The 14,387-nt window shown below is 41.7% G+C and overlaps 1 protein-coding gene across 3 annotated transcripts in view; it reads left to right on the top strand.

Moving 5' to 3' along the window:
- Positions 1 to 14,387, top strand: part of Ppp2r5e (protein phosphatase 2 regulatory subunit B'epsilon) — a 162,643-nt gene that overhangs the window by 99,955 nt on the left and 48,301 nt on the right. For all 3 annotated transcript variants that reach the window (XR_008218529.1, XM_052739578.1, XM_052739577.1), the window contains exon 4: positions 10,041 to 10,142. Coding sequence is in view for 2 of the 3 variants with exons in the window: in XM_052739578.1 (XP_052595538.1) it covers positions 10,041 to 10,142 (102 nt within the window). In the remaining variant the exon portion in view is untranslated. The remainder of the gene's footprint in view (positions 1 to 10,040; positions 10,143 to 14,387) is intronic.

The following is a 14,387-nucleotide window of genomic DNA, read 5'->3' on the forward strand; positions in this document are numbered from 1 at the left end:
CTAAGACCCACCACCAGTCCACCCGGGAGGCGGGGGTGCTGTGTGACTCTCTCATGTTGCTTGGCTAAGATTAGAGCAGCTGTCATTTGCTTTTCTTGTGTTTCATTGGATTCTTTCCCAATAAAAAGGGGTTGGTGCTTGTATAAAGAAATTAAATTATTGAATTAGTAGAAGTTACTGGAGGATGGAAGAAATATTTTAATAGGAAATTGGTTGCTGAATCTTTGTAAATTAGATTGAACATGTGCATGTGTTACTTCCTTTACCACTTAAAATCTCACTAAATTTGTGAAAATAAGACACGTGAGAACATAGAGAATGGGGCGAGGTCACAGAATGAGCAGTTTGGAAGCTGCTATCACTACCTTGACTGATCAGAGAAAGGTGATCTAAAGCAGTGGCAAAGGTGCCTGGAAATGCTGTAAGTCACACCCCTGGCCAACAAGGAGGCTGCACAAAAGCATCTCAGAAAGGACGCCTGGGGACAAAACCAGGCGCGTTGGAGCAAAGTTTATTTAAGACGCCATAGCTAATGGTTCTTCACTCTCTCTAAACCAGGTAGTGAATTGATTTTCTCCCCAAACAAGGTTCCCTCTCCAGAGATGCTAAAACTGGACAGAATTAGTACCCGGGGACTGAGAGAAGTGGGTGTCTTTCGGGAAGTAGGGACTACTCTAAATGAGAAGATCTGTAAGCATCTGTCCCAGCTTCCAGATTACCCTGCTCTCAAGTCACAGCTTAGATTGTCCTTCTCTGGAGCATCAGTCAACGCAAGAGAAAAAATCCAAAGGGGAATCCCCAGAGGTATTGGGGGTAATGGTGGAAAGGAGTCAGCCCAGTCAGTCTCAGTCCAGACAAAGCCACTGTTCCTCAGAGGTCCCATTTAAAGTAAGGCTATAGTGGTACAGAGGGGGTTAGGGCACAGCTGTGATCTGACAATGACACTACTATGTAGTTTTACATAGTTCCAGCTTCATGTAAATAGTATCAAATAGTGCATGCATGTGTATATATTTTTATACCTTTCTGTATATCAGTGTATATGTATATATATATGTATATGCACAGACACATATATACATGTACACATACGCACACACACATATATACACACATATATACACATTGGTGGGTCTTCTTTCTTTCAATATACAAATAGCATGCATCTAGGTTCTTAAGAATAGCTGTACATTTTTCAGTTTCGTGGGTGTTTTTCATTTAAGTATATATGTTATAATTTTTCTTTTTCACTGTTTATATTCTTGTCCAAATTTGTGTACATGTTCCCGCCCCATGCTAGAGATCAGATTTCCCACTGTTGAATGAACATTTAGGTTGTTTTCATTTCTGCTATATAAATATTGCCTCTATGAACTTTGATATACTAGGTGACATTAATAATCACTGCACATAGACTAGGTCATGCCTGTATGTCACCTTTTCTTCCTTTCCCATTTATTTGTTTGTTTGTTTGTTATTTATTTATTTTAGGTTTTGGTTTTCCGAGTCAGGGTTTCTCTCCTGGAACTCTGAAGACGAGGCTGGCTTGGAATCGGCTGCCTCTGGGATTAAAGGCGTGCTCCACTACTGCCCGGCCTCTTTCTTTCTCTTCCAGCATCTCTAGTCCTGTCTTGGGGGCTTCTGTTTTGTAACGAGCATGTAACAGGGCAAGGCCAGTGGAACAGAAATAGCTGTTGCCTTCACTCAGTTTCTCCCTTCGATCTTTTGTAATGGAATGGTGACATGTTTCTCAGAAACTACCTTTGTACCTAAATCTGATATGTATTCTGAGTTTCTGTCTTCCTGTTCTTGATCTCCCAGGGCAGGTTCTGTTTTCTTTGTAGTTGACAGGGTTCTTATTCTTCTGAAACCGAGAATATAAAGGGACTAAATTATTTGCAGAAATAATCAATTATATGCTTAATCTAATTGCACTAGTACATCATAAGAATTACCAACTAAACATTTCCAGGAGGAACAGTAACAGTGAAAACACGCTTTTGTTTCTTCTTACATTTTGTATAAATATATATATAACATACATACCCAATGTAGTCAGAAATAACTTCAAAAATTATTATTATTTTGAAGATAGGGTCTCATGATAGTCCATGCTGTGTTCTATCACACCTGGGAAAATTAAGCAGTTGACAACAGAAATATAAGAAAAATTGATTTCTTCCTTGTGAGCTAGGGCAATAGGACATGCCCAGGGTTTGTTTTTATATATATATCATACTGTCTTTTGAAATGTCTATAATATTAAAATTTTCTGATCAGGTAATTTTTTAAAGTTTTTTTTTTTTTTTTTTTTTTTTTGTTTTTTTTTGTTTTTTTCAAGACAGGGTTTCTCTGTGTAGCTTTGCGCCTTTCCTGGAACTCGCTTTGGAGACCAGGCTGGCCTCGAACTCACAGAGATCCGCCTGGCTCTGCCTCCCGAGTGCTGGGATTAAAGGCGTGCGCCACCACCGCCCGGCTTAAAGTTTTTTAAATTGTTATTTTATTCATCAATTGTCTCTTGAGTTAAAAATAAAATCATTATAAGATGTTCTTTCTGCCTCTTCAGAAGGTATAGCAGAGTTGTGCTGTGTTCTAGAAAACCTGTAATCCAGATTTGATATGATGCTGAATGTGCCACAAGATTGTGATCTTTAGAAGTCTTCATGTTAGTCCACTTACAGTAGATGTTGTAAAAGGTCTCGCAGTTTTTATGGATGCAAGTGTTTTTGTCACGTAAGCCATGCCATGTCTTTAGCCGGTGAAGGTTCCCTCAAAGGCATAGGACTCTGTTCACAAATGTAGTTTTATGCTAGAAATTGGGATGTGAACACATTCACATTCCCAGTGTTTCTGCTTGTCTTCTGTGCTGCTGAGATGTGTACTTGGGAAACAAGGCATTGATAGACATCATTTGACTTAGGAAGTCCTGTTCGATGCAGGTAAACATGGTTGGAATAGTAACTTCTTAAAATTCTTGTCTTGAAAATTAAAAGTATATTAGTAATATTATTTAACATTAATATTATAATATTTAACTGTTTCTGATAATTCTTTGAACAGTATCATAATATGCTTTGGGATTTTTGTCTTTATTTCTAAGATTTATCTATAACCAATTAAAGGGGCAGAATTCAAAAGAGATTTTATCATTATTATTTGGCCATTAATGATTCTTAAAGTTGGTGTTGCTGTAAGTAACTTGATACTTTATATTCTTACATATTTTACATATTTATATATGCATGTTTATTATTTTAATGTTAGAAAATTTACTAAAATTTTAGTTCTTAGTTCAATATTCAATATTACCACAAGTTTTAGTATGTTTGAAAATAGTTGTACGGGTTCAGATAAATCTGATTTAGAGATTTAAGTCATGTTTATATCCATATTTTTTTTGTTTCTGATATAATTGCTTTTTAAAATGACATCTATGGGAAATGCTGTTGAACTATTATAAAATTTTCCCATTTTCTTTCTAGATACATGATTATTTATTTGGGTTCATTATTGTTGACTAAAGCTTATGAGAATAATGTGTTAGGGTTTAGCTTCAACATTGCATTTTTTGGGTTCTCACTTGGATTATGGATGTTTGATTAAACCATTTAGTGACTTTTCAACATATGATAGATTATTGGATGAACAAGTAAGTGAGTAGGCTAGGGAAAAACTCGGGGATATTGATATTGTTAGTTGTATGGGGTCTTACTGTGACTAATGCCAGGTAAATAATAACACCTCTTAATTGTGTGGATACTCTTCAGATAGCACCATTTGCATGGCTTTTCTGTTTGAAAATGTACTTATTTAGATGTAATCTCAGGAATTCACTTTATGCCTCTCATGGCATTATTTTTGCTTTTACAGTTGATCTGCTTGAGTTTGCATAGGTGTTTGAAATGATAGCCTTGCAGATAAAAGGGGAAAGAATGTTCTTGAGGTCAGCCGGTTCATCTGCTGTTATTCTATAATGGTGGTACTCAGTTGTCCAGAAAATACAGTATAGAGCACAGAGGTGATGATGTAGGTCAGTTAGTGACACTGTGATCCAGGGAGGTCTCCAGATCACAGCACCTCCTGATGTACCAGAACCATAAATACCAATGGTGCTAAGAGATGTGTCACTAAAAGAAGTCAAAGTAGTCATTCTTTTTAAAAGATTAACTGTTACTATGCATGTCCTTTCCTACTGTTCTGTTCTGTCTTCACCTTGGTGAATGCTGAGGGAGTAGTTACTTCCTGCCCGCCACAATATTTTTTATAATGTGCAAGAAGACACAGTAACAAAATATCAACCAAAATCATGTTGTCAAATTAGAGATTTCTATGGTGATAAAAGGGTGGGACAGTGAGGCTATTTGGGCAGGAGCAGTAATTTGATAACTTTAGCAGTAACAGTTGTATTTTGCTATTATAGATGCCAAAGTAATAGATGATTTAATCAAAAATTGATTAAAAATATGCTAAGACACTAATTCTTTTGCTCATCAGGCCATAAATGGGAATGTTGTAGTTTCTCTTTCACATTTGGCCAAGACTTTGAAATTTGCTTTGTTCACAGTGGTCAGCGGTAGCCTGTTTTGGAAGAACCAGCAGAGAGGCAGGCCCTCCCAGCACAGTCCTTAGGTCTGAGGCCTCGCCTCCAGAGTTTGCCTCTTCTGCAGGGGCTCTTCCTAGCAACAGTGTAACTTCGGACTTGTCAGATTTAGCAACTACAAATACAGAGTATCTACTTAAATTAGAACTTCAGATATCTTTTTTTTTTAAAAACAGGACTGTCCCAAATATTACATGGAGTCGACTTTAAAATGTTTATATGAGGTTTAGATTTAGCTAAATGTTCTGTTTCTGTTTGTGAAGCCTAGTTATTTCATTTATTGGGTGCCAGGCATTGAGAAAGTGGTAGGGAGGAGTCCTTGAGGGCTCAGATGTGAGCAGAAGAGCAAGCAAGGGATTTAAGGAAGGCAGCATTAGAGTGGAGAGGCTTGGAGATGCTTGCTGCCAAGGATCTGAGCCAGGAATGGGGACTTCAAGAGGGATGCTAGTGTCTGTGGGTGCTTGATGTAGCACTGGTTGGCCAAGAACCCGAGGAGCAGCTAGATGATGGACAGGTGAGATGGGGAAATGAGGCAGTAACAAAAGAGAGAGAATGCAGTAGGGGCAGGGAGGTCAGAGGAAAGGGAAAGGAATAGCCAGGCCCACCCTTGGTCTCCAGGGGTGGCCTTGGGAGTAGGGTAGGGAGGGTATCAGGGGAGGAACCTGAAGAATTGTGATGAGCTCGGACACTACTACTTTGAAGACCTTCCCTTTATCCCATTGTAAAGGGAAGAGTCTGGATAAGAATTGCTAATGGTCTGACTTTACAAGCCCTGAGTTCAGTCCCTGACCTCGGGGTTTTCTCCCGTGCAGAGGGCTGTGCAGGTTTTACACTGCTTCCTTCCATTCCTTAGCCTTGCTCCTCTGTCTTTATGGCCACTCTTTGGAGGTCAGGCCAGTGCTTTCAGACCTTTAGTTGGATTATAGTATTCAGTGTTTGTTATGTCTTTGGGATGAAAAGGAGTTAGACTTTCTCAGATTTATGTTTTATACTTTTCCTTCATACTAATACCAGTAAAATTAAAATAAAATAGCTGAGAGGGCCTAGTATACTTTGATTTGCTTATTTTATGTGTGTTTTACCTGCATTTATGATGTACACGGCTGCATACCTGAAGAGGCCAGAAGAAGGTGTCAGAACCCACAGAATCAGAGTTATAGATGGTTGTGGGCCACCATGTGGATGCCGGGAATCAAACCCAGGTCCTCTGCAAAGAGCAACAAGTGCTCTGAACCACTTAACATCTTTTTAGCTTCCTAATCTACTTTGAAAGTTTCTGTTGTTCATTTTTGATAATTCGTTCCTGAATTAATAAAATAGAAGGCTTACTAATGCCTCTAGTGTCTCATATAGTTTAATATAGAGGTTTTTTTGTTTTTGTTTTTGTTTTTTTTTTTTCCGAGACAGGGTTTCTCTGTGTAGCTTTGCGCCTTTCCTGGAACTCACTTGGTGGCCCAGGCTGGCCTCGAACTCACAGAGATCCGCCTGGCTCTGCCTCCCGAGCACTCGAGGTTTTTTTTTTTTAAGCTTTGGAAATACCTAAGTGCATTTTCATCTAGCCACATAAGCTCATTATAGAACTGTTGTGTGGTTGAGCATGGTCCTGGTGATTGCATGTGGTCATGATCTACTGTATACACATGCGGCGACTGTCTGCTGGACTGTAAGCCATGAGTCACTGCCAGTGATCATGAATGCTTTCATGGAAGCAAGTATACAATCTGGGTAGGGAACTGTCACCTTTATGGGGTGGGGCTGTCAAGTGCCCTTTCCCCATATTGGGCCCTGCATATAAACTGTTGCAGATAAATCAAGTGATTTAAAGGTGACCTCTACTCCCCATCCAGTAATGACTCAACTTCACATTCAGTAGTGTGGAACTCAGCATTACACTTAAACTCGTCCAGTTCTTAAGTCATTCACTCATGACCTGAGGTTTTGCTTTTTGATTCTAGATGACAATATTCTTGTTACTCATTTCCGTTCTTGGAGCTACAGTGGTGTACAGTCAGTTAGCATGAGGCACTCCACACTGTTCTTTGTAATTATAGTCATGCACCTAGATTCTTATTAGGACCCCCCCCCCCCCCCCCCCCCCCCGCTATAGCCACAGTGTCTACGGCTTCACACGACTCCTGGAATTGATGTCTGTTCTAATTAATTGGACGGAGAGGTTCTCTCCAGTTTTATGTTTTGGAGAACGTTGCAAGTGAAAGCTTTACGTAGCCCTTTCAGCCTAGTCTTGGGTTAGTTTCTTAGAGGCCATGGCGTTTTGTTTATGCATACTGTGTTCCAGGTTGGGCCCAAACCTTGGCCTTTCGTTGCCACTCTTTTTCTTTGCTGGAAAGCTCCTTACTCAGACCCTGGGATTCCTCTGGAGAAGGTGTAGAAGTAAACTAATAAAGCACTGGAGAAATGACTCCACACCTTGGTGTTCTTTTGATGAAGTAGCAGAAAATGAAACTTTGACCAAACCAGAGGCTTTCAACACTGTACAGTCCTAAGTGTTCTCCTGAATAACCTGCATTTATTTAAATCACCTGGAAGACTTCAACTGAGATTTGGTTAAAGTAAAACCCCAATCCATCGCTTTATAAATACATCTAAACCCCCCTCCCCCCAAATGCTTATTGAATCCCTTGTAGGTATTAGGAACACAAGTGTCTTGAAGTTTTTTAGTTCTGTGACTGGCCCGAGGCAGATCAGAAAACAGACGGCTGCTGTAGCAAGTGGTAGGCCCTAAAGAGAGCTGGCATCTCCCAGGCTACATACAAGTCCCAGTGTCTGCTCAGATATTCCGTAGAACAGCCCTTTCCTCTCTTTCATGACTTACATGTGTTGAGGGAGGGAAAAAGATAGTCAACACCAATGAGAACTAACTGATGAATGGTAAAATTACAAAATGTTCCCCAAAAAAGGCATGTTCAGTATAAATGACTTAGTTCAGATGAAAATGTGATTTTGAAAACAATACTCTTGCAGTGATTCAAATTGGATAAAGGACCTTGTGAATTGGAATATGCTTGGCTGACTCTTGAAGAGACATCTAGGTGGCTAGGTATCTGAATCTAGTGACTAGTTTCTAAGTCACTAGATTCTTCTTAAATACACTATCACATAATTGCTAGAAGAGAAAATTACCTGTAGCAAAAATATATACTCTAATATTTCCCCTGTCATTTGAGCTAAAGTACAAAATGTTGCCAGTCTACCTTCTAGATCATGGGAGATGTTGGCATCCTAGCTTCTGTTGTACCTGTGCTGGGTCCTGACTGTCACCTAGGAGCTGAGTTCATGGGCCCCGTCCCCAGGGGCTATTGGAGCTGTGATAGTATACACTCCGTGGCTGCCATGTCCTGCCCTGGGTACAACTTTTCCAACCTCTGAACAGCACTCGCTGCTACTGCCCTCTTCTTTCTCATTAGTTTCCTCTTTTAGCTCAGAGGACCCCCCTCCCCCAACCTCTAGTTGACTCTTCTACCCCCTGCTTTCACTTTGCACTTTTTGGTCTACTTCATTTCTAAATGTTGGGGTGCACAGCAACCCTTTCCACAGTGATCCAGTAGTACCATGGCATTAAGTATCCATACGCCCAAGTTCTCACGTCTCCAGTTCCGATCATCTCGTTCACAAGTCCAGGTTCATATGTCTTGTTGCCTTTAGTACATCTTTAGCTGGACCTCCGAGTCTTCCTACCAGAACAAGCAAACGAGACAAAACACCTTTGCTTTCCCCAGTCTTCATTTTGGGGAACTCATCCTTTGTTTGTTTAAAGATTCATTTATTTCATTTTATGTGTAGGGGTGTTGCCTGCATGTATTTATGTGTACATGCCTGGTGCCTGTGAGTTTCAGAAGAGGATGTCAGATCCCCAGGAACTGGAGCTAGAGATGGTTGTGAGCCATCACTTGGATGCTGGGAATTGAACCTAGATCCTCTAGAAGAGCAATCAGTTCTCTTAACCATTGAGCTATCGTTTCAACCCCCCATCCTTCATTCTTTCCTTTCTGCCACTCTACACGTCTTGTTTTCTCTGCCACCCTCTAGTCTGGGCTATCTCTGTCCTTGTCATACAACTTAAACTCTCTGAAGCTACTGGACTGATTTAAAAAAAAAAAAAAATCAAGTCATGTGGTTTCCCTGTATACAATCCATTAATGACTTCTGTTGCACTTCCAATAAAATTCATTCACTTTTTCATAGCTTACTGAGCTGAGTGTTCATAGCTGGGCAATTGGGGATCTTACAGCTTTAACTGGAATAGAATTTTCATGAAGGAGTGGTCTTTTCTTTGTTCACTATTATTTTCACAGTGCCTAGAACAGTGTATACACGTAATAGGTACTAATAAGTGCTTGAATGAAGAAACACACCCACCCACCTTATGGGACTTCTAAAAGCCTTTCTCTCTTCGTTTTCAAATCAGCACATCAGCCAGGCATAGTACTGTAATCCCAGTACCCTGGAGTCAGAGGCAGGCAGGTGGATCTTTGAGTTCAAGGCCAGCCAGGGTTGTATAGTGAAACAAAACCACAAAACTAAAAGCCGCTCATTATAGCTGTTTCCACCGTGAGTAGAAGGTCCTGCAAGGCTTGGGGTGGGCTGTCATGTTACCCTTCCTCTCCCCGCATTGTTCCTTGCTTTAGTCTTCTGGTCAGAGGATGTGTTGGATTGCAAGGTTAGCTGAGCCTGGAGGAAGAGAGACAGCATGGAAATGAAAAAGGAACCATCAGAATAGCATGACTAGCATGTCAGGAATGAGTGTTCTGTGGCTAGAATCCTGTAATAGATGTAGTGGAAGATACATTGGGTCTTCTTCATCCTCATTCAACAGTTTCCAGCTTACAGCCGTTTGAACAGACAGAATTTAATTTGGATATTGCCTATGGCAAAGGAATGCTGTGTTCCTAGAGATTTAGGTATCGATACAGTGTATCCTGGACTTCCATACTAATTTGTAAACCAATTAGGGCAGGATTAGGTGTGATTTTAAAGGCTGTTAGGAAGATTCTTAAAATTCTTTACTGATTCTATTTTTTTTTTTTTTTGGTCTGTGCAAATACCAGAAATTTCACTATGAGTTCAATGATAAACGTATAAATTTTGAATTGTAAATCGTGAGTGAGGCAGGAAAAGGAAGTGCTGGCAGCTATTAGTAGTTATTTGTGTATTAGTGTAAATGGACTTGTTAGAAACACACTTGACTGGTAAGTAAACCAGCACCAGCTCTGATGGGACATGTCCACTCGCAGGGCTGGGGATGCCAGTGAGAGTGCCAGATGTCACCCTGGGGCTTTCCAGCTTTGCCTTGAGGTGGTCCCAGCCTGGAGCCCGTGGAAAGAGGTCCCTATTTTCAGTCCTGTGGCATTCCCATGTGCACTGTGTCCCCAGAGCACCTGCCAAAGGTACTTGGAGCTGATTGCTGCTTGTTTATTTTTAGGTATCTTGCAATATATTCAGAACTCTCCCTCCTAGTGACAGCAATGAATTCGACCCAGAAGAAGATGAACCTACCCTCGAGGCATCATGGCCCCACTTACAGGTACTTCTACTTTTCATTTCTTTTATAAAAGAAAACTCCATTAACTCTTCTCCTGATGAGCATGGGCACTCCTTGAAAGGAAGTGACCAAATTAGAAGACATAATGGTGAGCTGAAGAGTGCTTTTTGTCTGTCTTGTCTTTTTTAGTTTTTTGAGACAGGGTTTCTTTGTTGTATCTCTGGCTGTCCTGGAACTCGCTCCGTAGATGAGGCTGGCCTTGAACTCAGAGATCCCCCTGCCTCTGCCTCCTGAGTGCAGGGGCTTTTGTGTTGCTTGTGCTTGATAATTGGCATGGCAGAAGGAGGGAACAGTGGGTTCAGTGCAGTACTTCTGCATGACCCACTGGGTCCCCGTGTTGCAAGTCTTATTCCTTTATCAGAACCTTTCTGTGGTCCCGCCCAGTGGAATTTCAACCAAGAGCAAAACTGTTTTCACATTAGTGTTAGCTGGATGTGGTTAGGTTGTGGAGTACATACCTCATTTTTAGCAGTAGGTGCCCAGGGACCTTGTATGCTTTGTCTTTGCGATAACAGTGAGTGGGTTTCCTCCGTTTCCTCAAAGGGCAAAGCCAAACTGCAGTTTCCTTTCTAGTGGCGTGAGACAGAAACAACAGAGAAAGCTGGGGTGAAGGTCTGTTTTCTTCTGAGCGGAGATCACTTCCCATGCCGGGGAGTCAGGACCACCAGTGCCTTGCATAGGCTAGTGGCGGGTCCTACCTTGTTTGCTGACACATTAGCTGACACTTTTCAGCTCCTTATTCCTCTGTGTCCTTTCTTGAGGCCAACATCCCTCAAAGGAAGAAAACAGAGAAGCCTGACTCTGTTGACCCTAAAGCCATTTCCCATTGAGTTGGAATATGTCTTCAGAGGCCAGTGATAAATAACAAGAAGGCAGGGGAGGGCTGGAGAGAAGAAACGTAGCCTTGTCCATCTGCAGCCCAGGGGGAGCCACTCAGTGACGTTTCGAGGGGTGAGGTGAATCTAACAGTGTATGCTTTCCCCACTTTAGAGGCTTTGATACAGATTCGCCACTTGGCCTGTCCCTTTCTGGTACCTATAGGTTGCTCTAAGTACACAGTGGGATGTCTTTCCTGGTTCCAGGGCAGGACTGTTTTTGTCACCATGTCCTCAGGCTTGACACTGTGTGGTCCTGTTAGAGGTTGCCAAGCTGGGCAGATTACATTAGTTTAAACACTGTTTGATTTCTTAGCTTAGACGCTTCTTTTCTCTAACTGGTGAATTGTGTGTGTGTACTGTAAGATTTGTAAGCCTCGTGTGCTTTCATGTGTATATCCTAGGTGATACACAATTCAAGAAGGAACAGAACAAAACCCCTTTGAATGGTACAATTCTTGTCGTGTGTCATTCTTCTTTAAGAATTCTTTAATGACTTCTCGCGTGAGCTTAGCGAGCTGCTTCGATCAGTTCCCTCCTCACCCTTCCTACCCTCCTTCTGTCACTGAAACTTGGCTTTTTGGCAGTTCTGCGGCCTGCTTTGATTTTCTTTTTTTTTTCTTTTCAGTTTTTGAAACAGGGTCTTACCATGTAGTCCAGAGGTCTGCCTGGCCCTGCCACCTGAGTGCTGGAATTAAGGCATGTGCCACCCTGCCTGGATTGATTTTTTTTTTTTTTTCTTTTAAACCCACTGAGTTGAGTTAGGGTTGCTTGCATGAGCATGGGTCAGGGCTTATTTACTGGGGCAAGGGCAACTTATTGTTGGCTACACCACTAGAGGAAATGTCGTGCCTTCTTCTTTTTTTTTTTTTTTTGAGACAGGGTTTCTCTGTGTAACAGCCCTGGCTGTCCTGGAACTCACTCTGTAGACCAGGCTGGCCTCGAACTCAGATCCACCTGCCTCTGCTTCCGGAGTACTGGGATTAAAGGTGTATGCCACTGCAACTAGGTGTCATGTCTTATTCTTTTTTTTTTTTTTTTTTAAGATTTATTTATTTATTATGTATACAGCATGTATGACTGCAGGCCAGAAGAGGGCACCAGATCTCATTACAGATGGTTGTGAGCCACCATGTGGTTGCTGGGAATTGAACTCAGGACCTCTGGAAGAGCAGTCAGTGCTCTTAACCCCTGAGCCATCTCTCCAGCCCCGTCATGTCTTATTCTTAATGCTTGGTACCTGCCAATTTGATTGAAATTTAGTCTGAGAGAAAAAATAATTAAAAAAGAAAAAGTTAATTTTTCTAGGAATGTCCTACATCTTGTGGTATACATCCCAGTGAAGAGCCAGGTCATTCTTGCCATTTGCAAAGCATTTTTAGCACTTTCTTAAACATAAGTTTCCCCTAAAATTCAACAAGGACTGACTCAATATTTCAATTTATCTTCTTGAACTTAAAAAAAAAATGTTAAAATGTCATTATAAAGAACTTGCAGATAAAATTGTACTTAATGAATATAAAATAGAAGGCTAAGTTAATTTCTTAGCTATTGCATTAACGTGTGTACCGCATCCTAGCTTCACTGACTGTGGGAATGCTAACTGCTGGTTCATATGACGCTACAGTAACAGTGAGGCCTGGCAATGGGACTTTTGCCCTTTGAGATAGGGAGTCAGAATGTTTACAGAAGGGGCTGGCTGTATGTGTGCTGACATCTTGTTCAAGCCTGTCGTCCGTCCAGCCCTGTCTTAGCTCCGAGGGAACTAGTGTGACTAAGGTTGGAGCAGGTGCAAAGAGCTGACTGAAAAGTCACAGGAACAGCAGACACGGTGGCCCAGGAGACAGGCTGGGCAGTCAAGGGCTCACGGTCATCCTCAGCTGTAGAGTAGTTCAGGGCCGCGGAAGGCTCTGCGAGATCCCGTCTCAGAAGACACAGAGGTGAGGCCAGAGCGAGAGGGCCTGCTTGACTTCACTCTCTGCTGCTTTGTGGACGTCCTGGCGCAGGTCCATACTGGTGTCAAGAGCCCTAGGGTTTTTTGGGCTAGCCTTCCTGCACAAATCAGTCACCCTTTTATTCTTTCCATTTCTCAAGTGGATGGCTGTAACTGACAGGATCATTCAGGGAGTGTTTCAGAAATCTCCTCAGCCTGGCAAGGTGGCTGAGTGTGAAGGTGCTTGTCACACCTGTCTGGAAATCCAAGTTTGGTCCCTGGAACTCACGATGGAAGGAGAGAAATGACTCTTGACTCCCATGTACAACTCCTATACACACACACACACACACACACACACACACACACACACACACACACACACCCCACAATAAATTAATTTAAAGAAATCTCTTTTCATGTTGATTATTGATGCCATGATCATATGTCACTAAATTCAATGTTTTATCTGACTTGTCCTCTGAGTGCTAGGGATGAACCCAGGGTTTTGGCACATGCTGGCTGGCACTGCCTGGTCCACATCCTCTGCCCTTGATGTTTTTTTTTTTAATAAGGTCTCCCCATGAAGTTCGTACTGGCCTTCTCTCACTGTCTGTCTCTCACAGGCTGTCTCTGGCTGGCCATCCTTCTGCCTCTGCCTCCTGAGTGCTGGAGTTGTATACCACTATACCCGTCTAATAGCCTTTAAATTGTTACAACAACTGATTGTTTTCACTTTTGTGAATTCCATAATTCACAACATGCTTCCTCTTCTGGACCACATTTTGGAAGAGAGCAAAGTGTGACTATTGGAGAATAATAGAGAGTAAGGAAATGACGTGATTGGTTAGTTTGTGGTTGGCTGTTCTTACTGTCCAGCTAACTCACTGTTCCGGCAGAACTCTGTTTTTAATTTGTGACCTGCACAGAATTATGAAATAGATAACAGAATATCAATTTCACACGGTGTTTGAACACATATGTCAGGGTTTACTTGTGTGCTTGCTGTTTAATTTTTTCCTAGTACTTCTGTTGGTGTATTTTAAGCTAGTATGACACGGTTCCCATGGTTATTGTTTGTGTGTTTTCTGAGATTAGATCTGCCTTCCCAGGAGAATATAACTTTGCAGGACCTGTTTATAATTAAGGATGGCTTTCAGTGCCTTAGAGTGAGACTTGATGCCAGGAATGCTAACTTTTTGCTCATGGACCTTCCTTACGAGACCTCAAATAGTAATTTATACTCCCACCCCAGTTTTCTCCCTTTATAAACTCAAGGGAGACTTTGGATACTGAGGTGCAGTTTGTGCTTATTTCTAAATGTGTCTGAAGTGTTTCCACAAGTTACTTTAAGCTGCAACTGCTTTCAAGGGACCAGAGTAGGAAAAGCCAGTCGTCAGCCCCGGTGGAAAGGCCGAT

This window comes from Peromyscus californicus, unplaced genomic scaffold, assembly GCF_007827085.1.
Source record: "Peromyscus californicus insignis strain IS unplaced genomic scaffold, ASM782708v3 Scaffold_15__1_contigs__length_86483966, whole genome shotgun sequence".
Lineage (NCBI taxonomy): Eukaryota > Metazoa > Chordata > Mammalia > Rodentia > Cricetidae > Peromyscus > Peromyscus californicus.